Source organism: Mus caroli, chromosome 10, assembly GCF_900094665.2.
Source record: "Mus caroli chromosome 10, CAROLI_EIJ_v1.1, whole genome shotgun sequence".
In the NCBI taxonomy this organism is placed as follows: Eukaryota; Metazoa; Chordata; class Mammalia; order Rodentia; family Muridae; genus Mus; species Mus caroli.
The window spans coordinates 104,199,526-104,225,009 of NC_034579.1; the positions used below are offsets into that span (position 1 = coordinate 104,199,526).

At 39.4% G+C, this 25,484-nt stretch overlaps 1 protein-coding gene across 6 annotated transcripts in view; it reads left to right on the plus strand.

Moving 5' to 3' along the window:
• The window catches only part of Osbpl8 (oxysterol binding protein like 8), a 138,006-nt gene that overhangs the window by 97,556 nt on the left and 14,966 nt on the right, over positions 1–25,484 (plus strand). For all 6 annotated transcript variants that reach the window (XM_021173759.2, XM_029482543.1, XM_029482546.1 and 3 more), the window contains 11 exons: positions 5,851–5,928; positions 8,064–8,165; positions 10,517–10,720; positions 12,292–12,376; positions 13,421–13,592; positions 14,997–15,234; positions 15,927–16,111; positions 18,648–18,729; positions 20,123–20,221; positions 20,902–20,998; positions 23,716–23,814. In XM_021173759.2, the coding sequence (XP_021029418.1) occupies positions 5,851–5,928; positions 8,064–8,165; positions 10,517–10,720; positions 12,292–12,376; positions 13,421–13,592; positions 14,997–15,234; positions 15,927–16,111; positions 18,648–18,729; positions 20,123–20,221; positions 20,902–20,998; positions 23,716–23,814 (1,441 nt within the window). The remainder of the gene's footprint in view (positions 1–5,850; positions 5,929–8,063; positions 8,166–10,516; positions 10,721–12,291; positions 12,377–13,420; positions 13,593–14,996; positions 15,235–15,926; positions 16,112–18,647; positions 18,730–20,122; positions 20,222–20,901; positions 20,999–23,715; positions 23,815–25,484) is intronic.

Here is a 25,484-nt window from a genome sequence, read left to right on the forward strand (position 1 = left end):
CCAGTGAACTCTGCTGTCCATAGCAGTAGGCCTTGTTCTTCCTACTGTATATTTTTGCTCCTGCTCTTAGGAATAGTGAAAAGGATTACATAGCGTGTTTTAATTCCTGCTGTGTCCATACTATATATAGTTAACTTTATGAATATTTGTAACGTCAAGGTGTATGTTTAGGATGAAAGTTTCACAGGACATTTATTTATTGGGCATATGTGTGCAAGTACATGTGTGCATGTAGGCTTGTGGGGGACAGAGGACAACCTTTATTGATTTTCCTTTGGCACTACCCATCTTTTCTCTAACATACTGGGTCTCTCATTAGCCTGAAATTCACCAAGCAGGTGAGACTAGCTCCTCTTACTTCCCCACTCTTCAGCATTAGAATTACAATCACACATGGCCACACACACACCCTTTTTGCGTGGGTTCTGGGAATCTAACTCAGGACCTCATGCTTCCCAAGTGAGTCATCTTCCAACTCCAGTACATTGTATTTCTATAATGCGGAAGTGTTTAGTCATGTAGGTGGGAAAATATATTTCTTTTCTTTTTTTAATTCATTGCAAGGTTCATAGCTGATTCCCCTATAATAAAAGACATATCAACAAGACTAAGATATACACATTTATTTAATGTAATGTCACATAACGTTGGAGCCTTTAGAAATGAATACATGCCCCCCCGCCCCCCAAGAAGCAAATGGGTAAACTTGTATATTTTTATGTTTTAGTTTGATGAAGAGTATAAGTTTGACTGAGCAAAAAGGGTAACAAAGGGCTGGAGATCTCATCCAGCGATATGCTCTTCATCCAGTGATTTAGCTCTTTAAAAACATTAAGAGGGGGCTGGAGAGATGCCTCAGCAGTTAAGAGCACTGACTGCTCTTCTGAAGGCCCTAAGTTCAAGTCCCAGCAACCACATGGTGGCTCACAACCATCTGTAATGGGATCTGATGCCCTCTTCTGGTGTGTCTGAAGACAGCTACAGTGTACTTACATATAATAAATAAATATTAAAAAAAAAACATTAAGACGATGCTCTGGTTTGCTTTCTATTGCTGTGATAATATAGTGACCAAACTCTGGGAGTAGAGCTTAGACTTCATGTCACAGTCCATCACTGAGGGAAGTCAGGGCAGGAACTTAATTAAGAACCCAGAAGCAAGAACTGAAGAAGAGACCGTGAAAAACAAAAAATGCTGCTTACCGGCTTGCTTAGTCTGCTTGCTTTATTATACCACTCTGGACCACCAATCCAGGTGTAGCATTACCAACAGCAGGCTGGGCCCTCCCACATCAATCATTAGTCAAGAAAATGCCCACAGGCCAATCTGAGGGAGGTAATTCTTCAGTTGAGAGTCTTTCTCGGATGACTCTAGTTTGTGATGAGTTGATAAAAACGAAGCAGCACAGATTGAGGATAAGGAAGGGCAGAAGTCAAGACTATTTGTTGAGATTCTTCTTGGTGTCTGTGTGTCATTGGACCCTTTCAGCCTAAAATTACATATTCATTTGTGGCCTGTTCCAGGGAGACAGATAAGGTGCAGTCAGAATGGCTTCTTCCTTCTGCACTTTTCTCTTGGCTTCCTTCGTCTTAAAATAAGTAGTTTGCTGAGATGCTGCATTTTTCGAGCAGTGTGTGCTGAGCTCTGTTGGTTATTGTATAGAACCTGTAACTTTTAAAAATCAAAGAAAAAAATGTATCTTAACCATAGCTAGAAATACAGTAGAATTATTTTTAAGGCTTGTTTCTAAGCACTTAGTACCAGAATTGTGGAAAATGTGGTTTAAAAATATTGCTATGCAGAAGCCTTTATGACTATAAACATAAAGCTACTGTCATCTCTACCTTGAGAGAGAGGGAAATGGCAAGGAGGCTGAACTCTGCAGACTTGATGGACACTAATAACTCATACAGAAATGGGCCTTGTTACAACTATGATTCTTATATACAAGATTTATTTTGTGTGTAGATTTTAAAAATTAAAAGGATACTCATTCTACTAGGTACACCTCAGCTGCTAAGTAACTATATATGGCTGGTGGCTCCTGTGTCAGACAACTCAAATGTAGTGAAATGGAGGGCAGTCTGGACTGCTTGTGACCGTGTCCTGAACGAACAAACAAAAACTATATAGTTAATAACTCTTAACATGATAACCTTTTGGTATTAATAATATTACACTCATTCTGCCATTTTTCAAGAGAAATAGTAACTAGTTTGTTCCTAAATATTTTAATGTATAACTTGCTCACTCTTATTTAAGTAATTTAGGAGGACAAATTTAAAATTTAAAATTCATTTTATTTATATGTATATAGGTGTATTGCCTGCAGGTATACCTGTACACCACAGATATGGCACCCGAAGGAGCAGTGAGAGGGCTTTGGATCCCAGGAAGTAGAGTTACAGACAGTTGTGAGCCGCCCTGTGGGTGCTGGGATTGAAGTAGAGTTACAGACAGTTGTGAGCCGCCATGTGGGTGCTGGGATTGAGCTCCGGTTCTTTGGAAGAACACTTAGTGCTCACAAAGGCCCATCCACCATCCATTTCTCCATCCACCAAAAAAATTTTTTAAATGAAGTTTTAATTTTTTTCATGACAAGAATGGCCAGTCTGAGTAATTTGTAGTAAGATAAATAAAATCCTATTGCTAGGATAAAGGCTTTGTGTAGCATAGATCCTGTAACTTAATTCTCCAACTTCTGTGTATGTACCTCTAAGTTTGTAAGTTATTAGTTCTTGTTTTTAAAAACTAGTATGCTTACCTGAATAAGTTCCTTTCCAGCCCAAAGTATCTTTGTAATCACAGTAACTTAATTGCTGGGTTTTTTTTTTTTAAGTAAATGTAGTGTTTTATAGTTTCTAAAGGAAATCAGAAGAGATTTGATGCATAATGCCTTATTCTGAAAGGCGGATTTTGACTACATTTGCAATCAAGAATATAATTAGAAACCTGAATCACAGCATATACCAAGTATAATGTTAAATACTTTATGTGTGTTACCTCAATTAACCCCCAAAACAACCCTGGGAGTTAGTAGAAAATTAGGATATTTTAAGAGAGAAATAACTTTAAAGTCATGTTGCCTGAAAGGTCATAATAGTTAAGTGTGTATCTGGGACCGGGGTGGGGGCTAAGCATTCTAAAGCCACTTAACAGTGGCTTCAAGACGCCCTTTATATTAAAAGCCTTGACAGTATTAAGATGGTAACCAGTCATGTTTATGAAGGAAAAAAAAAAAGCTTACTGTAATGAAATATTGTCAACAAAGAAACAAAGATGGTTCATGTGTTTTGTTCTGTTAAAAATATGTTAATTCAGCCGGGCACAGAGGCAGGCGGATTTCTGAGTTTGAGGCCAGCCTGGTCTACAGAGTGAGTTCCAGGACAGCCAGGGCTACACAGAGAAAGCCTGTCTCGAAAAGGAAAAAAATAAAATGTTAATTCAGAGTCAGGCCTTCTGGGTCATGCCTGGAATTTTAGCTACTTAGGAGACTGAGGCAGGAGGATTGTAAGTTCAAAGACAACTTGGGCACCTTTCTTAAAATGTAAAAAGGAAAAAAGAGGGCTTTAGGGATAGCTAAGTGGTAGAGCATTGTTACAGTGAGAGTGTTTTTTGACATGCAAGAGGCCATATGTTCAACCCATTACCAAAGTTTAAGGAAAAGAATGTGCTGGCTCAGAAAGCTGAGGCAGTGCTGTTTGGGTCATAAAACTTGGTTACTCACTTGGCTGTTTTGTCACACTAGACTGCACAGGATTGTCAGACTGCTAAAGGCATCTGTGTTCTGATACACCAGTTTCACATGACATGCTTCTTGCCTGATAATTATTCATAGGACAATGGAATCCTGGAGTAGCCAAACCAGATATTGTCACTTGACTTTGTTGGGGAATCAGTTTCTTATTTATAGAGAAAACATTTTACATTTGATGCTGGTTGCTACACCATATGAAGAACTTTCAAAAGCAATAAACCAGTAAAGTGAGACCACCAAAACTACTAAGCTCAGTATTAGGCCAAGGTACAACATTCTGTTTATCTGTTTGCTGTCTGTATGATTTAGGGACGCCGTCTACTCTGTTTCACTCACTTCTATGTTAACGATTGGGTCTACGAGTAAAGGGGGCGCTGCTGCTATCTCAGCATTGCTTTAAGCATTAAGTGAGGTGGTACATATGCAATGCTTAACAGAGTCCTTTGTAAGTAGTGTGCACCCACGAATGTCATCAACATGAGTGCTCTTCCTCGTTAGACAGCAGGAGCTAATGTGTGCTCTTCCTATTGTAGGAAGCAGAGTTCTGTGACGGTTGTAATGCACTGCGTTCCTCTGACAGCAGCTGGGTCATCTTTTGGGGCTAAGTCCTCAGCGCTGTCTGTTTGGGGGAAACAGATAACTGTGTAGCAGGAGTAATTATGAAAAATTGTTTTGGTATCACAGTTTATGCCGTCATCATGAGAACAAGCAGTGTGGTATTTCAAACTGCTTAGGCCAGTGACTTAAAAGTTTAAGGGGGTTGAGCTCTATTTTCTGCATTGAAAATAATACAGCTCGTTTCCTGTCAATTAACTACCATCATCATAACCCCATGTATGCCCGTTTATGTAAAGGTATTTCATGCCAACCACCAGGGGTATTTTTAGCATAAACAAGATAAGCAAGCTTCAGTGACATTTTCATTTCATTGGTTGATCAAAAATGTTTGGCTCATTCCTTTTCTCCTCATCTATGCCCCGTTTCTGTAAAGGTATTTCATGCCAACCACCAGAGGTATTTTTAACATAAACAAGATAAATGAGCTTCAATGACATTTTCATTTCGTTGGTTGATCAAAAATGTTTGGTTCATTCCTTTTCTTCAGCTGGTGCACTGGCTGTCTTCTCACCAGGGAATAACCATGGTGCTGCCACCGTGGGTCATGAACTTGAGTGAAGGATCCTTGGTTAAAGCTACTGATACGTAGGTGTAGCTGTTCAACATTTGGAGCTACCGTTTGGATCAAGTTCGACATATACCCAGAAGATTACTAAGAATGCTAGTGTGCTGCCCTGTGTCTGACAGTGGTAGAAATGAAGATGTGTAGGACATTGAGGGAGTAGGCTGACAGTGTTCTAAGCTTTACAGAGATAGCTCTCAAATGTATGCTTTTGTACCCTAATGCGAGACTGCGGGCAATGCATCAGGAGAGCTGGGTTTCAGTCACTCCTATATTAACGATTGTGTCTGAGAAGTCAGCCTCTCTGAGCCTCTTTTTGACATGTAAAGTGAATACAGAAACATGTGTTGTTCAAGTTTTCAGGTTTTATGAAGACTCCCCCCCACCCCCCATGAAGACACTTAACTATAAACTCAAAAACAAAAACAAGTTTTGCCATTAATCACAATTTTACTACAGTGGAGAAGTGGGAAGAAACAGATCCTAGGAGTACTGTGTTGAACTCCACAATTGAAGTGGCTTTGCCTGAATTTTTGAAGATGGAGGAATTGAGGTAGTGGGTAGTCTGTGTGTCAATTTGATGAAACTTACATGGTCTCGTTTTATAGCATATTTTAACACTGCTTTAGCAATTTTTATACTAAGAATAACTAAACAATTGTATATTTTCAAAGAAGTATCGTGAGAAATGCAGTATAAGATTTAGGAATATTAAATTCACATTGCAGATTAGTTTTTGAGTATGCATACAAGCATGTGAAAACACAAATACCATGTGGGGAAAACTTTGTATTAAAATCCTCGTTTGCTTAAATCATAGCAAGTGGGAAGAGTGTAAGAAAGATAATGTTAAGTTTTATGTGGTATGTAAAAAAAAAGTAGGTTTTAATTATCTTCTTATTTTCATCTCAGTCTGAATCTAAACTATATAATGGCTCAGAAAAGGACAGTTCAACTTCAAGTAAGCTCACGAAGAAAGAGTCTCTCAAGGTTAGTTTCTATGGTTATTTTTAATGTTTTTGTATATTATAATTGCGTTTCTCCCTTCTCTTTCTCCCCTATAAACCCTCCCAAATCCCCCTCCCTGCTCTCCGTAAAATTCATGGCCTCTTCTTTTGTTAATTGTTACTGCATGCATGTATGTATAGTCCTAAATATAACCTACTCCGTCCGTATAATGTTACTTGTTTGTATGTTTTCAAGGCTGACCATTGGCACTGAATAGCCAGTTGGTGTGTTCTTCTCTGAGGAAGGCCACTTCTCCTCACCCCAGATTTCCTCAGTTGCATATAGTTCTTTGTGTGGGGTTGAGGCCTCGTGGGGATTTTCCTTTGGCCTGCCCATTGGTGGTGTCCTTGTTCAGCTCATTGGGTGGTCATGTTGGTGAGACTTTGTGGATATAGCTTCTGGTATTCCTAGGAGCCAGTCTTACAGCAAAGTTGATGATCTTCTCACATTGTATTTGCGTGTGCTTTTAAATATGGGCTAACACAAAACATTGATATGTGTCCTCCTAAAGGGAACAGATGGAAGGGCAAGCACACATGCAAAGTGTCTGAGTTTTACGCTGCCGTGCGGTCAGCTCATAAGATGTTTTGATGCCTGTTCCAGAGCAGGCTTAGACCTCAGCTCGCCATAGCACAGGCTCTGGAGTAGGCTTTAGAGAACGAAGAGGGTACCTCATTGATGTGGGACTTCCAGAGGACATTCCTGGCATCCACTTAAGTTAGTTTGCTAATTTCCAGGCCCATAGGAATATATATTTTGCTTGATCTGTATCATGTTTTAAATTTTGAGACAATGAAAGTCCAGATTCCTAACTTGTTTCTTAAGAAATGTGTAGTATGGAGGCTGCCTTCCTGAGTGGCCATAGATCTCGAAGCTTAAAGAACACATGCTCTCTACTAGGTCTCAGAACCCATCACATCCGTCTGTGTTCCATGGCTGGTCCTGTGTGCATCTGCATCAGCCATCTCATAGTAAAGCTGCTCAGTAGCACTGGCTGCTCTCCAGAGGACCTGAGTGCAGGCCCAGTACCCACATGGCAGCTAGCAACCCTCTGTAGTGCCAGCTCCAGAAGATCTGCTGGCCTCTCCTGCTTCCATGGACACTGCGTGTATGGGATGCACAGACATACGTGTTAGTGGGAAAACACCCACACTCAAAATAAAAATAAATAAAAACCTCCTAAAATAAAATGACCATAAGTTTCAGGTATTAGAGGCAATTAATAGTTAAACTTTATTATGTTATATAATTTCAACTAAATTTAACTTCATTAGATTTTGTCTTATTTATGAAAAAATGTAAACACTAATAGGTTATTACTCTTTCCCCATCCAAATAAAAAAACAACAATAGAACTATTAGTTCACTTTTGCTTTCATGGGTTATTTCAAAGAAGTAATTTACCTAAGAAAATAAAGCATTTAATAGATTAACAAGTTCATCTCATAGTTTCTTAGTATCCTATCTTGGAGTTTAGTTAAAAAAAAAAAAAAAAAAAAAAAAGGAGGCACAACTTCCATTTGGGAGAAATTGCAGCATTGCTCATAATAATCAAAAGCTAGTAGCTAAGAAGATTTCTACCAGGAAGAGATGCATTGGGAACAACAGCCTTGTGATTCGATTCGAGCAGCTGTGGAAACCAGTCTGCATCAGGATCCTGTTTCACACTTTGCTAGCTGTGTGATTCGGGGCACATTACTGTCTCAGCCTCAGTGTTCTTGCACGTAAAATAAAGCTGATAATATTCTACCTGAAAGGCTTATTGTAGTGATTAAATGGAGGAACGTTATCGATATGAGTTTAGAATAATATCAGTTCACCAATGCACTCAATGCTAACACTGTCTGCTATTATTTATGCCAGGAATCTTGTGGCACAGTTAAAAGAAGATGATAGGCATAGGAACTCTTTTTTAAAAAATCAAAAGGGATACTTTGTGTGTGTGTTTCTATAGATTATGTGCATGTGAAAGCACAGTAGTGACTTAGGATGTAGTGATCATGGAAACCAGATTCTAACCTGCTTGTCAAAAACTCCTGTCTCATTTGTTATCTGAAAATGCCAGAACCATAAGAAATTGTTTCTCCTGCTGAGTCTTTTGTTTCTGCTTATGTTAGGTACAAAAGAAAAACTACCGTGAAGAGAAGAAGAGAGCCACAAAGGAGTTACTCAGCACCATCACAGACCCCTCGGTCATTGTCATGGCCGACTGGCTGAAGGTCAGGGCTTGGGTCTGAGCTCTCACAGAGCGCTTACTTGTGGGGATGAGGAAGTGTGAGACAAAACAGTAGATGCTCGGAGCTTCGTTTGTGTCCTGTGTGCCAGTCTTCTCAAGAGGGGACTCCAGTAGCCCCAGAACAGCAGCTCTGTTAAGGCATTTTGACTAGTGTGAAGCCATGTTGTTTAATATAACTCATTATAAAAATATTTTATTGCTCCATTTATCATTTGGTATTATTGCAGATTGGAATTTGGACAAGTTGACATAAAAGTTGTACCTGAGCCAGGCAGTGGTGGTGCAAGCCTTTAATCTCAGCAAAAGCAGGGGAATCTCTGAGTTCAAAGCCAGCCCTGTCTACAGAATGAGAAACCCTGTCTTGAAAAATAAATAAATAAATAAATAAGGTTTTGCTTGAAAAGCGCTGTGCCGTGAGTGCAGGTGCTCACTGATCTCTGCCCTCCTCCTCTTACCCTGGTCACTCAGTCTTCTCTCCCATTCTCACCTGACAGACAGCTGCAGACATCTTTACTCCCGACTTTGAAAGTAAATGAGTTAGCAGAACTGCTACTGAATGGTTCCAAGAGACATTACAAACAAGTCTCCCTTTACAATGAGACTGTTCATCATGGTTGCACACGGTTCAAATACTGCAAGGGTCTTCTTCAGTTTTGTGCTGAAAATAAATTCCAGCTTGCTTTCTCTCTTCTTGAGAGCAAATTAGCCCGGGATCCTACTTGTCTTCATTTCCAGAGTCAAACTTATCCTCTACAAGTCCCCAGACAGCCTCAGGATGGATGGACCATGCCTCCTTTCCCCAGCCCACTCTGTTCTTTTGAAACAAGGCATTGCTGTGCAGCCCTGACCAGCCTTGAACACATGGCCTCTAGCCTCAGCATCTCAAATCTGACGCCATGGCTGCCTTTAAACCATACCTTCGTTCCTGACAGCTGACCCTCTTTTTTATTGTTACATCTCCAAGAACAAGAATATTACATCAGAGTAACTATCTTTTTTTTGATTCTCTTGATTTACCATCTCATTTATATAGAGAGATGTACACACACACACCTTTTCTTGATGATTTTTGTCTTTTTATTCCTGGCTTCAGAGTCTCCCTTGCTCTCTGTATCTTAGATTACTAGGGTTCTGCCCACTTAACTCCTTAAGGAGTTGTACATTCATTCACCCTATATTCATGTACATCCAATGAGTAAATGTGAAGGAAGTTCCTAGTGTAATTTGAATACAATAGTGGCAACCTCTTCAGCATTGTTAAGCGAGTGAATTGCCTAGCAACAACTTTTAATGAGTACAGATGTATGAAGTGATAGAAAAAGTTGATTGGTGGCATTGGAGCTTGAGGTGAGGAATATTTCATAAAAATAAATGATGTGCCTACACTTAAAGACTTCCTCCTAGACATTTATATAGCATACCTTAGGTAATGACTGGGAACAGTTATCTAAGAAGGGTACATTTAGGGGACTAGGTAGGGGTTCTTTCTTCCTCTTACCGTTTATCAAATGTTTAGGAGAAGCCCTGGAAGTGCTAAAAGCATTCAGAAAAGCAAAGTTAAAAAAGACAGAATAATCATTTATTCACAAAAATTAACAGCTGTAACTGCTACCACAGAATCATTCCAGTACTATGGAAGTTTATTTTAGTGACCCTTGAATGATGGAGGAAGTTAGGGATTCTACTTAATGTATTTGAAACTTTGGCCTACTGTCCCACAAAACCCAGAGTTTCTTAGAATCAGGAGCCATGTGGACTCAACGTTTATCTGCAGTGCATTGCCATGACGTAGCCTTTGACTCAAGATGTATTTGAAAGACTCCAAAACTCCCAAAGGGAGACACTCACTCAAGCCTCGGGTCAGCCGCGCACCCAAGAAGACACTGAGACCGAACTTAAGATGTATAGAGAGTAAGATTTAATACAGCAATGACAAGAAAGCACATAAAAAGCACATATACCAGATATCTGGGGTCGAAACTCATGCAGCCAGCAAGGTGCAGAGGAGATTCGCCAATTGGCCCAAACTTTTCACAGGCTTTTATAGGAAATAGCCAGGGGAAAAGTACAAGTTTTACGTCACCAAGGTGTTCTGCCAAGGGGCTTTACATAACCAAGGGGTCGTGTCCTATATTTTGGCAATGTACTTGATCTATTGGAACATTCTGGGGTAGTACCAGGAGGCCCCTATCTCAAAAATGTTCCTGGCATATTCAGTGTAAATATATATGCAATATAACTTTAGAGTAAAACATCTTGGTAGCCTTTATTCAGTCGACTATTCTGTAGTCTAGAAAGAGAAACAGATCTTAAAATAAGTTTATCTTTCTGCAGATCCGTGGTACCCTGAAGAGCTGGACCAAGCTGTGGTGTGTGTTGAAACCTGGGGTGCTTCTGATCTATAAAACACAAAAAAACGGTCAGTGGGTTGGAACAGTCCTTCTGAATGCTTGTGAGATCATTGAACGTCCATCAAAAAAGGATGGCTTTTGTTTCAAGCTTTTCCATCCTTTGGAGCAGTCTATTTGGGCAGTGAAGGTATGTGAGCACTTGTTGATGTGACAGTGAGGGGAAGTAGCGTCAGTCAGTCAAAGGCCTTCTGACTCGGCCAGGACTCAGAACATTGTTTCTGTCTTCCTTATTTTTCCCTTTTGTCTTTATCTATGATTGAATGTGTACTAAAAAGCCTTTCTCTTGCCTTTAAGACCTAAGACAATTTTTCTGAAAAATTTCCTCAATATATTACATGTTATTTTTCTCTTTTGTCATTGAAGATTAAATTTATATTTTTATTAATTGTGGTTCCTCATTCTTCTTTGTAACATTGTGTAATGTTGCTGGGCAGTGGTAGCTCACACCTTTAATCCCAGCACTTGGGAGGCAGAGGCAGAGGCAGGCGGGTTTCTGAGTTTGAATTCTAACTCCAAACCGCAGACAGTGCTGTTTACATTAACCAGGTCACCAAGCCTTAAGCTTTCATGACGGGATCACTGCTTTAGGCTAGGATGGCTAATTCGTTCACCTTGAATAAAGGACTAACTATATACCAGACAATATTGATGTGTCTAGGAAAAGATGTGGGCTTTTTAGTCACAGTAGTCTAGATTCATTGAGAAATAAATTTAGGATTACAGAATTCAATTTCTTTTATTAGCGAGTTATAACTAAATGTCCAGCCACCTAATTTATACTTCTAGAAGCATAGTATTTCTTACCTCGTAAGACCTATAGGATGAAAATTCTTGCTAACATTAAAATTGTATTAGTATGGTAAATTTTAGATTTTCTTACTGGATGAGCAACATATGTGGAAGAAGCAGAGAGGTTTGAGTGGAGTCTGCTCATCCACATACATGTGCAAAGAATACAGAGTTCTCCTGACACACTTAAAAGATTGAATCCTAAAGTGGTTACTTTAGTAGCTTTTCTAGTAAGTGATGAGATTTAATCTAGGCAGTCTGATTCTAGGTCCTAATGTACCTTAGATCCAGGGCCTGCCCACACTTGAATTTAGCCTTGGTACGGCACTGATCACTTACCAGTGTTTTCTCTCTCTGTGTGTGTGTGTGTGTGTGTGTGTGTGTGTGTTTGTGTGTGTGTGTGTGTTTTCAAATAACCACAGTTATGAAGCAATTTTCTGTCTTGGCTTGTAAAAAGTCAAGGTTTTTGTGATCAGTATTTAAAATAAATAGTAATTAATTATAAATTATATATAATTGATTTCTTCTTATCTAGTGAATTTTAGATATATTTACAGTGACTTTTTAAAAACTTTTAAGAATACAGTATTTCTCATGTAATAAAACCTGTAAGATAGACATTTTGTTAAAATTGTGTCAGTATGTTAGATATTAGGTGTTCTTTAGTATATGAGCAATATGTAAAGATAATATTTAAGTGATAAATGCTATTATTTGTTCAATTTTCTATTAAGAAGGAATATTTGTTGGGAAAGACTTTAATAAACAGCATTCTTAGGGATGTAATTAAAACTTGGTTGTTTTAAATTATTATTTGTGCCTGATGAATCCATATCTGACAAGAATAATACTGGCTATTTTATCGTTGGTCTATCACAGTACTTACCTGTTCACTGGTTGTCTTTGAAGGGTCCTAAAGGTGAAGCCGTAGGCTCCATAACTCAGCCTCTACCTAGCAGCCACTTGATTATCAGAGCTACTTCAGAGTCAGATGGTAAATACTTTTTAATGGATTGCCTTTAAATGATTATTTTGCATATTACTTTGTGTTAACCTTGGAAGAAATCGTGTGTTCATAGACAGTTGAAGCAAAATCCTGTAATCATAAACTATGTAGAACATTGAACACATTACTAGCTTTGCAGGCAAGAACTTGGATAGAAGGATACATGTGACTGGGCAGTGTTAACAGCGCAGGTTTTCTTTCACTCTCCACTGACATATTAATGCTTTGGGGACTTAGTAGTAATTCTTTGTAGTAATTCATTATACATTATCATTTTAAGAGAGATATGCAACCTATAAGCTGTCATACTTTTAAGTTAACATTTGTGGAACAAACAACAATGATCTTATTTTATGTAAGAAAGCAAAATACAGACAACTTACACATCACATCACACACACACCTTTAGCTATATACATAATTCATTTGGCAAATAATACAGAAAGAACAAAACACACCACACACATATGCAACATAAGGGCAAAGCTTTCTAATTGATAGTGGATCTGTTCCTTACTGTCACACTGTATGGCCTAGATTAGCTTGTTGTAAGGAATCCTCCAGTGTTCCAGTGTGGGCTGACTGCATAAGAGCATCCATGGCTGTCCCAAGAGGGCCTGTGACTGAGCAGTGCAAGCTGACAACACGATCTCCTACATGGAGGGAGGGGTCAGACATGCAGTCAACAATGAGACAGTATTTCAGCCAGTAGAAACATGTTCTCTTGTTTTATGTACCTTGTATGATACTTTAAAACTGCATGTTAATGTTCTAAGGTTTCAGAGATAAAATTTATTTTAGATTGGATATGCTTACATAATACATGTTCTCTCCTGTTTATTGTGATTTTAAAATGCTCGTTATTCAAAAAGCATTCACATAAAAATCAAAAGATTGCATTAAAATCCTGGCAGACTTACATTTAAATTGTTTCCAGTGCTTGCTTGTCAAAGAAACAGTATGTTTAAAGGTGAGAGGTTAAATGAATGAGTGCTGGCCTCCTTCATGGTCATGCTTCCCATCTGTCTTTAGGAAGGTGCTGGATGGATGCTTTGGAGCTGGCTTTGAAGTGTTCCAGTCTCCTTAAGCGGACCATGATGAGGGAGGGGAAGGAGCATGACCTGAGCATCTCCTCGGACAGCACACACGTGACACTGTATGGCTTACTGCGCGCTAACAATCTCCACAGTGGTGACAACTTCCAGTAAGTCGTTCTTGCTGCTGATTTGATAATAATTTTTAGAAACCATCCTGCTCATTAAGTTGGTTATCATTTCTACTACGTTAGTGATGTGTTTAGTATTGAAATCTGCGTGCCGTATTATTAGTTTATTTGCTATAAATCAGGCACAGGGCTTTATTGTGTTTATTCTAGCCTGTGTCATTGTTCTTTTTCCCAGGTACAAGTGAGCTGAGTGTCTCCTTTGTTTGTGTGCATGATGGGCCTTCCATTAAGAATGATTTCTGCTTCTGTTAGAATCCCATTTCAAGATCAGTTTGAACCCTGTACCCCATGTGAAGCCGTCTTGCATCAAAATACTGAGCTCGCTCTTCCCTTCTGCTATCCTGCTCTTAGCTGCTTTGTAATGGCACTGGGCTTTGTCTGCCATTTGTGAAGCATTTTTATATATTTTTTTTTAGTGTGTATGGGTGTGGTTTGCCTGTTTGCATGCATGTCTGTGCGCCATATTCCCACAGTGCCTTCAGAGGCTAGCAGAGGGTGACGGGCCCCTGCAACAGGAGTTGCATATGATTTGGGTGCTGGGAATTGAACCTGGGTCCTCTGGAAGATTGGCCAGTTCTCTTAACCACTGAGCCTCTCTAGGTCCTATGGAAGCATTTTGAGTGGTAACTTTATCTGGCTTGTGGTTTTACCTCTTGAAGTAGTCACTGTATCTAATACTAACAATATTTCTCTGGCAAAACTGTGGTGCAGCACACAGATCTTTTTCAGGTGCTGGCCTCTCTTTGTTGCTTTACAGAAAACAATCCCTTCCCTCCTCTTATCATTTAAAGCTTCCTTTTGGGGCCACAGATTTATTCCCTTAAGCAGAAAGTGTTATTTGCCTTGTTCCCTGGAAGTTTACCCCTGCTGATGAAGCCTATCAGATAGATGTTAAATATAGCTCAGAGCATGTTTCCATCCTGCTCTTAGCAATTAGTTTGGGTTTCTTTGGAGCTCTTCACAGTGAAAAGCCAGAATTCACTGAGAACCTGATAGTCCTGACTTAGTGTTTTTCTTCAGACCAAACGTGGCAGTGGCCCTGCTTCCAGGACTGTGGTTGTGAGGCATGAGGTGGGCAGGGGTAGCAAGCGTAGTCTGCATTTCACTGGGAATATTCTGGCCCCAAGAGGAGAGAGGGAAGAGCTTGGTTAGTCATCGCTTGCTCACCATTACAGGCTCTGCTCATGTCTCTGTGCCTCTGTCCACTGATCTGTAAGGGAAGTAGAAGGATGTTCCCTAGCATGGGAATTCCAAAGGTTACATAAACTAAAGCTATTAGAGCTGTGCATAGCACATAGTCAGTTTCCAGTAAGTGCCACGTTATTCCCAGTTATGAACTTGTCTTCTTCGCCTCCTTTGTTCTTCCTTGTACTTATCACTAAGGTTGAATGACAGTGAGATCGAAAGACAGCACTTTAAGGACCAAGACTTGTACTCTGATAAATCTGACAAGGAGAATGACCCGGAGCATGATGAGTCTGACAACGAGGTGCTGGGGAAGAGCGAAGAGAGCGACACAGATACGTCGGAAAGGCAAGACGACTCGTACATCGACCCTGAGCCTGTGGAGCCCTTAAAGGAGACCACCTACATGGAGCAGAGCCACGAAGAACTGGGAGAGGTGAGTGCACTGTAGTGTCAGACTCACTAGCTCAAGAAAATTCCTACACAAAACGAGAGATGTTATTTGCTTGGCCTATTGTTTTCCCCAAAGAATATTCTGTGTCACATGTCTTTTCAAAGGTATATTTTGAAATTCAGTTGCATTTATCAGCAACAACAACAAAAAATACCCAGATGCCAGTGTGCTCTTATGGTTTACATCTTCAAGTTTGTTTTTGAAATAGGATATTGCTTGATGTCATTGCCAGCTATAAAGTAAATTGCAAACAAGCATAAATTTAAAACTTGCTTGTTATTACCAGTGCATAGAATTCACTGTATGTAAAACAGTGAACTACAAAGCTGGGCATGGTGGCACAGCACAGTCCTGTAATCTCAGCACTTGAGGATGAAGTCTGCAGGTTTCAAGGCAGCCTGGGCTACACAGCAAGACCTTGTTTCAATAGAAAAATAGATTTAACTGAACAAATACAATAATACTTTAGTTCTTTCATATCCACTGTTACTTTGATATTTCTTGCATCCCTGCGTTTACTTTTATAGACTATATTCTATTACCTAACGGCTTTTGCACATTCCATAATGCCTGGAGTGATCCTGGAGAGCCATGCTTCTGACATTCACTGTCTTGTCTGTGTTGTCTGTGTCTAAGGAATAGAATATTTCAATGTGCTCTGTTGATTGTTACAGGCAGGTGAGGCTTCTCAAACGGAAACTGTGTCTGAAGAAAACAAAAGTCTTATCTGGACGCTGCTCAAGCAAGTCCGTCCCGGCATGGATCTATCCAGGGTGGTTCTTCCTACGTTTATTTTGGAGCCCCGTTCTTTCCTGGATAAGCTTTCAGATTACTACTACCATGCAGATTTCCTGTCTGAGTAAGTAGAGTCTTCTGGAAATAGAAAATCCCTGTATCTCGAGAAAGTAAGCAAAGCCAGGCCTAGTGGCCTGCAGTTGCACTGTCAGCAGTGGGGAGGTGGGAAAGGTGGATTCCTGGGCTCAGCAAGGCCAGTGAGAGACTCTGCCTCAATAGCCCAGGGAGAGAGCACCTGAGAAGAATGGCCCCTTAGCTCATTCCATGCTCAGCCATCCAGACTTCATAGCCTCATGGCACTGTGGACTGTGTGTGTTGTCAGTATGTTTTCAGTTGTATTTAGGGATTCATTACATTAGTAAATATCAAAGACATCATAAACTTTATCATCAGAAGAGATTATTGGTTTGTTACTGGAAAACTTTGCGTAGTATATCATACCTAAAAGTATTAGTTATCCTGAAATAAAAAGAGCTCTCAGTACCCGTTATGGTGGAACACATTTGTGGTACACATCTAGCTCTTAAGAGTCAATTGCTGTGAGCCTGAAGCCAGGCAGGGTTGCATAGCAGGACTGATTTATCCCCCATCCCCAATAAAAAGAATTCCTGGCTTACTTAAACCACTACAAAAGGATCCACAAGAGTAAGTAGGTTTACTGTGAAGAAAGCAAACAGAATAATGCAGTGTGCACTTGAGACTTGAGTTGCCTGTGCTGCCAATAAACAGGCCTCTTTAGTGCTTTAGCTCTTGAACTATGTAAATGTAAGGTTTTAAATAAAACTTCCTAATAAGAATTTTGAAACCAGGAGAACTACCAGTGTTTTGTTACTAAAGAAATACTCAATGATTTTGTTTGTCAGCAAACCTAGATCTAGGCTCTGTCATCTTGTAGTGTATCTTCAAAAATCAGATTCTACTGTGGGATACACTTGTGAAGGAGAGTATGTTTTCATAAATGAGGGCCTAATGATTGGGTACATTAGCAGCAAAAGTGAAAAGAACTTGTCTGTAACCGTCACTTTGAACAGTCACACCCACTCCTTTGTAGGAGCTACAATGGTCAGTTGGTCACTGGAGAGGGGAGCAGAATCATGGTTCCTCCAGACTTCCTCTCTATAGAGTAGATGTTACACGGGTAGTTTGTTCAAGAGGAAAATCAGGCTGGTGACATACACAGGAAGCCTGCAGGATGATGATTGAGGAAACTGGTGATTGAAGTGATCTTAACTCTTGTCACATGGAAACATGAGCTTTATAGCAGAATCACAGTCTTGGGTCTGAGAGGCTCCCACCAGCCTCTGCTCTGTTAATTCTTAAACACCAACAGTCAGACTGCATGCAACCAAGTGAGCAGTGATGGAAGAGCCTTCCCTAATCAGTCCTTTGACTGGGCTTCCAAGCACCACAGGATGCACAAATCTCAAAAGGCTGTATTTGTTTGTTTCAATGAAAGAAAAAGGGTTGTGTGGGATGGTTTTTGTTTTGGGTTTATGGTTCCTGAGAGAATCCTAATCTTGTGGAGGCATGGCAGTAGATGGCCTGAACAGGGAGCTGAGAGATTACATCTCCAGCCCATTGGAAAAGCAGAATGTGTTTATTTTTTAATCACACTTAACTACAGAAGTCCTAGTTAATCCTGGGTTCTACAGAACCTCATTTTGGAAACTTTGGTTTGGAATTTCCAAAAATATTTTAGTAGTGCCCTGAGTAGTTCATCATAATCAGAAAAAACTGGGATAAGGTACACAGATATTTTTAAAAAGATTTATTTATTTATTTATTTATTTATTTATTTTTTGGTTTTTTTCGAGACAGGGTTTCTCTGTATGTATAGCCCTGGCTGTCCTGGAACTCACTTTGTAGACCAGGCTGGCCTTGAACTCAGAAATCCGCCTGCCTCTGCCTCCCGAGTGCTGGGATTAAAGGCGTGCGCCACCACGCCCGGCTAAGATTTATTTTTTTTAAATTACGTGTATATTTGTTGTAGCAGGTAGGAGGGGTAGGGGGAGGTGCGTGCGTGCCTACAGAGGCCGGAGAGGGCTTGGATGTTTTGGAGTTGAAGTTACGGGCAGTTGGGAGCCATTGGACAAGGATGCTAGGGATGGACCTGAGCCTTCTAGAGGAGTAAGCAGTTTAAGCTCTGAGCTATCTCGGTAGCACCAAGGAGAAGTATTCTAGAAGCAAATTTATATGGTTGCTTTCCTGTTTATTTGAACATAGTCATAGAAAGTATGAAAGAATTTGTGATTGCATAAAATGACATTCAAAGATGCAAACAGGATTTGTAACTAAAATTGGAAATGAAAACATTAATTCTCCAATGTGTTTGCAAAAGTACACATATGTAACACAAAATGCCTACACTGGTAGTCAAAGTGAGTCACTAAATTCAAAAAAGAAATACATGCCTAAAATTAATGCTATATATAATTTGGAGAGTCTAAGTTACAGAAATAAGTGTCCTATAATGAAATCCCCTCATTCTGCAAAACACAGTTCCCTGTGCTGAGGGGCAGTCAGAGCTCAGCGTCTCCTCTGCAGATACTGAAAACCTCCCTGCAGCCCCCAAGACTATATTTACCATTTTTGTTTTTTAGAGCTGCTCTGGAAGAAAATCCGTATTTCCGTTTGAAGAAAGTCGTGAAATGGTATTTGTCAGGATTTTATAAGAAGCCAAAGGTAACGTTTATATTTTGCTTCTTTTTCCTCCCTTTAAGAGAATTTCCATGTATATATTGTGTGGGCATTCAGGTACCATGGTGTACACGTGGGGTCAGTGTTTTCACAGCATGTAAGTCTTGCAGATAAAAAAAGTCAGCAGAATTGGAGGCAAGTGCCTCTCTCTGCTGAGGCGCCTCACTGACCCACTGTGGGGCTGCTAAAGCACACAGAAGGCACAACTGACTCCCAAAAGCATCTGAGGGCAGTTCATGTTTGTGATCATTCGTTGTCCTAACCGTTATGATAGACTGATAAGTGGCATTGTGGTAGCTAGAGCTAGAGCCACCTTCCTGTTCTAGTTTCTCTGTCTTTTCTATTCCAAGGACTACAATGAGAAAGCAAGAGTAAGGAATATGTTTGAAGGTACAGTGGTGGGAAAGACTATGAGGCTCGAATAAAATGCTTTAACTGGAAAGGTGAAGCGGCCATCCGAGGACAGGTGCCACCACTAACCCAATGATGTGACATCACCGTATCCACAGAGAAGTGTGGTTTTAATAAAGTAGAGTTCACATTCCTTCAGTTAGGAGAGTGTATACATTTGCATTGCACTGGTCAAGCACTGAGAACTGAACACAGTAGAGTTTCATGGGAAGAACACCAAAACAGGAATTCATAAATTCAGTTTTTAAGAATAAATAAAGAAAATATCCAATAAAAATTTTTATTTCTAAGAATATTATGAACTATATGTGTGAACCTGGACAAATCAAATTTTAGGTCTATCTGAAAAGATTCAAAAGATGGAGATGTTGACATACAAATACTGTATTATCTGGCATTTCCAATACTGGGTAAATACTAAAAATGGCAGTTTTATATTCAAAAGATAGTTGGCCCTCCATGTTCACTGCAGCACTCTCTGCAGTAACCACAGTATAGGCTAGCCTCGGCCTGCAGCAGGTGGATGGGCAAATGCTGGATCAGTCAGTGTGCAGCTGGGTTAGGCCACCACTGCTCTCCTGAGGCATCTCAGAAGAATGCCTGCCTCTTAGAGTTGTTGTCTTACTTTTACATCCTATTTATTATTGGTTGACATTTTCACACATGTGTAATTTTACAGTTTGGCCATTTTCTATGCCCATTGCCCTCTTTCATCTCTGTATATTCTTGAGTTTTCTCTCTCTTTTTAAGTTTTTATGTATAATGTTAAGGTTGTTTACCAGCAGTTACCATGAAATTGCAAAGTTTGTCTTTAGACTGAGTCCTGATTGAAGTTATATTTTTATTTCATGTAAATTTTATTTACTGTGAAACTTTATAAGATGGTCTTTTAGACAAGACAATTTAACTTTAAACCTGTATTTGTAAATTTTAAAAGTGATTTTTGTTTTGTTTTGTTTAAAACCAGGGACTAAAGAAACCATATAATCCTATACTTGGTGAGACTTTCCGATGTTTATGGATTCATCCCAGAACAAACAGCAAAACTTTCTATATTGCTGAACAGGTATGAGAAAAGTGTGTGTTACCAAGAGAATCTGTAGGTGCTGGGACATTTTCTGAGAAATTCTTACTTGGTAAATCACTGTTACTTAGGTTATTGTTAGGTAAGGTTTGATAAGCATTGAACATTCTAGAACAGGACACTACTGAATACCACGCTGCTGAGCATGGCTGTCGTTGCTTGGCTCTTGCGTGGCTCCAGGCAGGCTGCCCCCAGTTTATAATTCTCCTTGCATTTGGCCGGGCTAGATGATTGCTTTCCATGGTCATCTCATGGCTTTTGAGGAAAGAATTCATTAGTTCCTTGGCCGGTAGTGCTTCCCTACATTGTTAACAGCCCAAAAACTGCGTTTTGAGAGCTTTGTGCACCTGCTGTTGGGGTTGGGGGCAGGGCTGGAGGGGCTCCTAAAACCCTCCTCTCTGAAAGCTGTATTATAATCTCAAGTTAGAAATGGTGTATTATCATTTCCACCCAAAATCGAACTTTTTTTTTTGTCTTGTGGTATGATTGCCAGGGCGTCCATTTCCTTCAAGACAGAAACTGGTTACCGTAGTGATTAATACTCATCCTGTCGCTTACCAGCTGCTCTCTTACTCAGGCTGACTTCTGAACGTTTGATAGTAGCACAGTTGCAAGCTTGTTTTGTTAAATGTCGTGACTTTGACTTTTCCTGTGTTCACTAGGTGTCCCATCACCCACCAATATCTGCCTTTTATGTCAGTAACCGAAAAGATGGGTTTTGCCTTAGTGGTAGCATCCTGGCTAAATCCAAGTTTTATGGTGAGTGTTCCCTTATCCTAAACTGTGCTTCTCCAAAATGTAGTGTTTTCTGGTACGTTTTCATTTGTAAATAAGTGGAATTTTTGTTTGTTTATTTGCTTGTTTTGTTTTTGCAAGACAGGGTTTCTCTGTATAGCCCTGGCTGTCCTGGAACTCACTTTGTAGACCAGGCTGGCCTTGAACTCAGAAATCCACCTGCCTCTGCCTCCCGAGTGCTGGCATGCCCAGCAATAAGTGGATTTTATTTGTCATTTTTGGCAAGGAGTTCATGTCATTTAGGCACCATCTTTAACTGAGCCTGTTTTAGTTCTTATAAAGGCACATTTATCAAACTTCAGCACCACATATAAAGCATCGCTTAAGGAAGGATACAGTGAGTGCTCATGCATTGTGAGTTTGTTTTGCCTTTATCTCACCAGTTTGTTTGGTTTTGTTTCAGTGTACCTGAGGGAATTGCTCTTTCATTTCTAGTCTTTGAATTTAGAGAGAAACCACTTTGACCCTGGGTCATTGAGCAATGGAGTTTAACCTTGGGCTAATGACATACTATTGAAAATGTTTGTAAGTAGAGAGAGGATTATAGAAAAATATGGTAGGAAGCCTTAATACAATATCTTTACAATTCACAGAAGACAGAGGTACAAAATTATATAGTGGTAGAATATTATCTTTAAATGCTATTATTTGGCTTTCTAATTTTAGAGATACTTAAAAACTCAGAGAATTAAATTTAAGGATTTTAAACCTAAGAAAACAAACATAAGTGCAAAATAGAAAAGCTAAAATATGTAAACAGAAATTTAAATTTTAATGATGTGAGTAGTCACAGTCAGAAATGGGTCTGTGACAGGAACCCTACAGTATTACAGCTTCAACACCCCCCACACACACACCAATTTTGCTTTTTGGGGTTTTTTTTCTCCCAAAGTTCCACATATTTTATATTGAGATTACTCCTATCAAGCTTCAGTCCCCTTACCCACCCCAGCTACACTGTCAGTGGCTTTAATGAGTCCTTGTTCCTCCCTGTGAACATCCCTTACTGAGGACCAGGTGCATGGTTTATATTCTGGTATTGTTTCTGCATTGTGCTTTCTTTTTCTTATGTGTTAATACAACTTACATGTCCCAGGGCTGGCTCTTTATAATTTGAAAGAATCCAGACTTCACAAGGGTACTTTTGTTTTTTGTTTTTTTTTCCCGAGACAGGGTTTCACTGTGTAGCCTTGGCTGTCCTGGAACTCACTTTGTAGACCAGGCTGGCCTTGAACTCAGAAATCCGACTGCCTCTGCCTCCCAAGTGCTGGCATTAAAGGCGTGTGCCACCACTGCCCGACTCTTTTTTTTTTTTTTTTTTTTTTTTAATTCTCATTTTTTTCCTTTGAGTGCAGACATCTGAGGAGACTGTGTATATATAACTTATGCAGTAGCCTATTATGCAAATAGCACATGGCAGCTCAGATGTTGGACCCTAGAAAAGTTGATCAAGAGACAGTAGAAATGATAGCTATTAGGGCTGGGCTGGTTGGGAACCAGGGGAAGGTCATGACTGTACATACATCCAACACCAGCTCCTGTAGACCTTTCATAGCTGTAGAATACTGAGTTTCTATTTTAAAAAATGAATGCTTGAGACAGTAGCATAGACATCTGAAAAATGAGCTAGGTAAAATAAGCCAAATAGAAATTATATATTTTATAATGCTTGCTAGAATTGGTAATAATAGAATGGTAGGAACAGATCAGTGTTTGCCCAGAGATAATAGGGATGTTTTAGGATAATAGGTTAGGCGTGTAGGTAGATAGGTGGGGAAGTGCATACATAATCACGCCAATCGACAGACAAGTAAACAGGGGATCAAACCCTAGCCTTGAACATGGTAGATAAGGACATTTCCAGCCCCTAGTCATTTGAAATAGCCATTTAAGACCTTTCTCTGTGGTTCAGGCTGATGCTAGAGCCCCAATCCTCCTGTGTCTACCTCCCAAATGTTGATACAGGTATGTGCTACCAAGCCAGACTCCTCTATGCAGTACCACATACTATCATACTTAATGCTTAAAATAGGCGGTTCATTGTACATTAATTATGCCCCATTAAAGATTCAGATGTTAAGGAAAGAAACATGAGACCCAAGCTAGAAGAAATCACTATGGCATTTTATCACTTGAATATTGCATATTTTTAAAGCATTTAAATAATTATTGAATCAATTATAAATAGTTACAACTTTAGAGTTACCTATATTGTGACTTAGTCATGATGGGATTTTTTTTTCATTTGATTTAACTAGACAAATAGTTAAGTATGCCTTTTGGAAATACTCATTTTGTCTAGGCGATGGGGGCACATCCTGGCTAAATGCATAAATGGCTTTAATACCTGCACTTGGGAGGCAGAGGTGGATCTCTGAGTTTGAGGCCAGCCTTGTCTACAAAGTCAGTTCTAGGACAACCAGGGTTACACAGAGAATCCCTGTCTCAAAAAAACAAACAACAAACAAAAAAACAACAAAAAAACCCAAATCTTATAAGATTGAGGCTATGAATCAAGTAATGATTTAGTGATAAGATACTGAATATGTGCTTTGACACATGTAATGAGATTAAGATATTTTAAATAGTTCTACTGCAGGAATGTAGATGTCCCAAGTATGCTTTGTTTTGAATTGGTTGCACTCATTTTGTGAGATTTAATACTTTTTTTTTTTTTGTAGGAAACTCGTTGTCTGCCATATTGGAGGGAGAAGCCCGGTTAACTTTCTTGAACAGAGGCGAAGATTACGTCATGACAATGCCATATGCTCACTGTAAAGGTAATTCCTATAGCACGTGTTTCTTACAGCATTTTTGTAAGGAAATTTTTGTGACTGGAATTTGCTACATTTGAACTGAAAAATACCTATTTGAAAACTTTGGCTCATAGTTATATGAGCATATTGCTGTTTGCTGGCTACTTCAATGGTGAAGTCATTTCACACACTTACCTTTTTTGTGATGCAATCCTTAAGAAACTGATTTATAATAATGGACTTTCCTTGCATTTATCTCCTGTGAAAGTTTTGAAATTAAGTGGAACTACCTATTTCACAGTCCTTAAAAGTTATTTTATTCACTCTTGCACTAATACCCTTATAAAGTTTAATCTGCTAGTTTTCAGTGTAGCAAGTCCTTTAATTTATTTTCTTCACTCTATTTGACAGTTTCTGAGTCATAGCCTTACTGTGTAGCTCAGGCTGCCCTTAAAGTCAGGATCCTTCTGCGTCAGACTCGCTCTTGTTGAGATCACTAGTGGGGGCTGCAATGCCTAGTTTACATTGGCAGGAGGCCAGATAATGCTCAGAGCTTTGCTTACAGTTCTTAAAATAGGAGTGAAATAAAATAACTACAATTTCAAATGAATAAGAATTTTAAAATTTTATATCATTTATTACATCAATGCCCAACAAGCAATGAGGATTTTTTTTTTCTCCCAAAGTAGTGTCTTGCTTAGAGAAAAATAAGATTAGAGCATGGGGATAGAATGATTCATAAAAGAAGATAACATTTGTATTTTCTGTGTTGCCAAGTTTCGTTAATTTTTTTAAGAAGGGTAGTTCCATGACCAAATAAGTATGAGAAACAACATTCCATTGTCTGTTTCCTCTCAGAAGTTAATATTGTCTATTTGCTATCAAAGGCCACCTCAGCTACCTAGTTCTATAAAACATGCACTTGAACAAACCTGTTTAACTTTCTGTAACTTAGAATGGTTTAGAATACAAAACTTATTTTATGGTTGTGTTTGTTTGCTTAACTTATCTAAAATTGGTTCTTGTTATTTGCAGCAATTATATTCTATAAGTAACAGCAAACATGGGCTCAACACATACAGAACCATTGTTTCTAGAGAAAGTAATAAGTTTGCATTGTTTGGAGTCTCTTATCACAGTATTTCCATCTACTAACAAGCACATAATCTTGTATTATGTGTGCTTGTATTTAGGGGCATTTTATTCAATGTTCCTTCCATTACTGATGTGTGCGTGACTAACACTTTAACTCAACTGAATGAAGCATTAGCAAATATTCCTCTGTAAGGGTCATCATGACCTTGTACTCCAGAACACTATACCCAGTATCTCAGCATTGCACTGAATCAGTTTTCAACGCAAAATCATCAACAAAAAAAGCACAAAAGTGTAAAACACATGACGAAAATATTTTGCAGAAGGACTTTTTTTTTTTACAGTATGGGCATCAAAACAGCACAGTGGGCCCAGTTCTACCTCAGTTGGCAGCTCACTGCCAAGCATGTCCATGAATTACCACAAAGCTCTGAGGGTACTGATTTGAGGATTGCCCGTGTTGTTAGAAATGTTTAGTATACTTCCTGTGTATATGTGGAGGTTGGAGTGTAACCTTTAGGAATACAATCCTTCCTTCTACCTTGGGGGTCCAGCGATAGAACTCAGAGCCTAAGGTTTGGCAGCAGGTGCTTTTACAT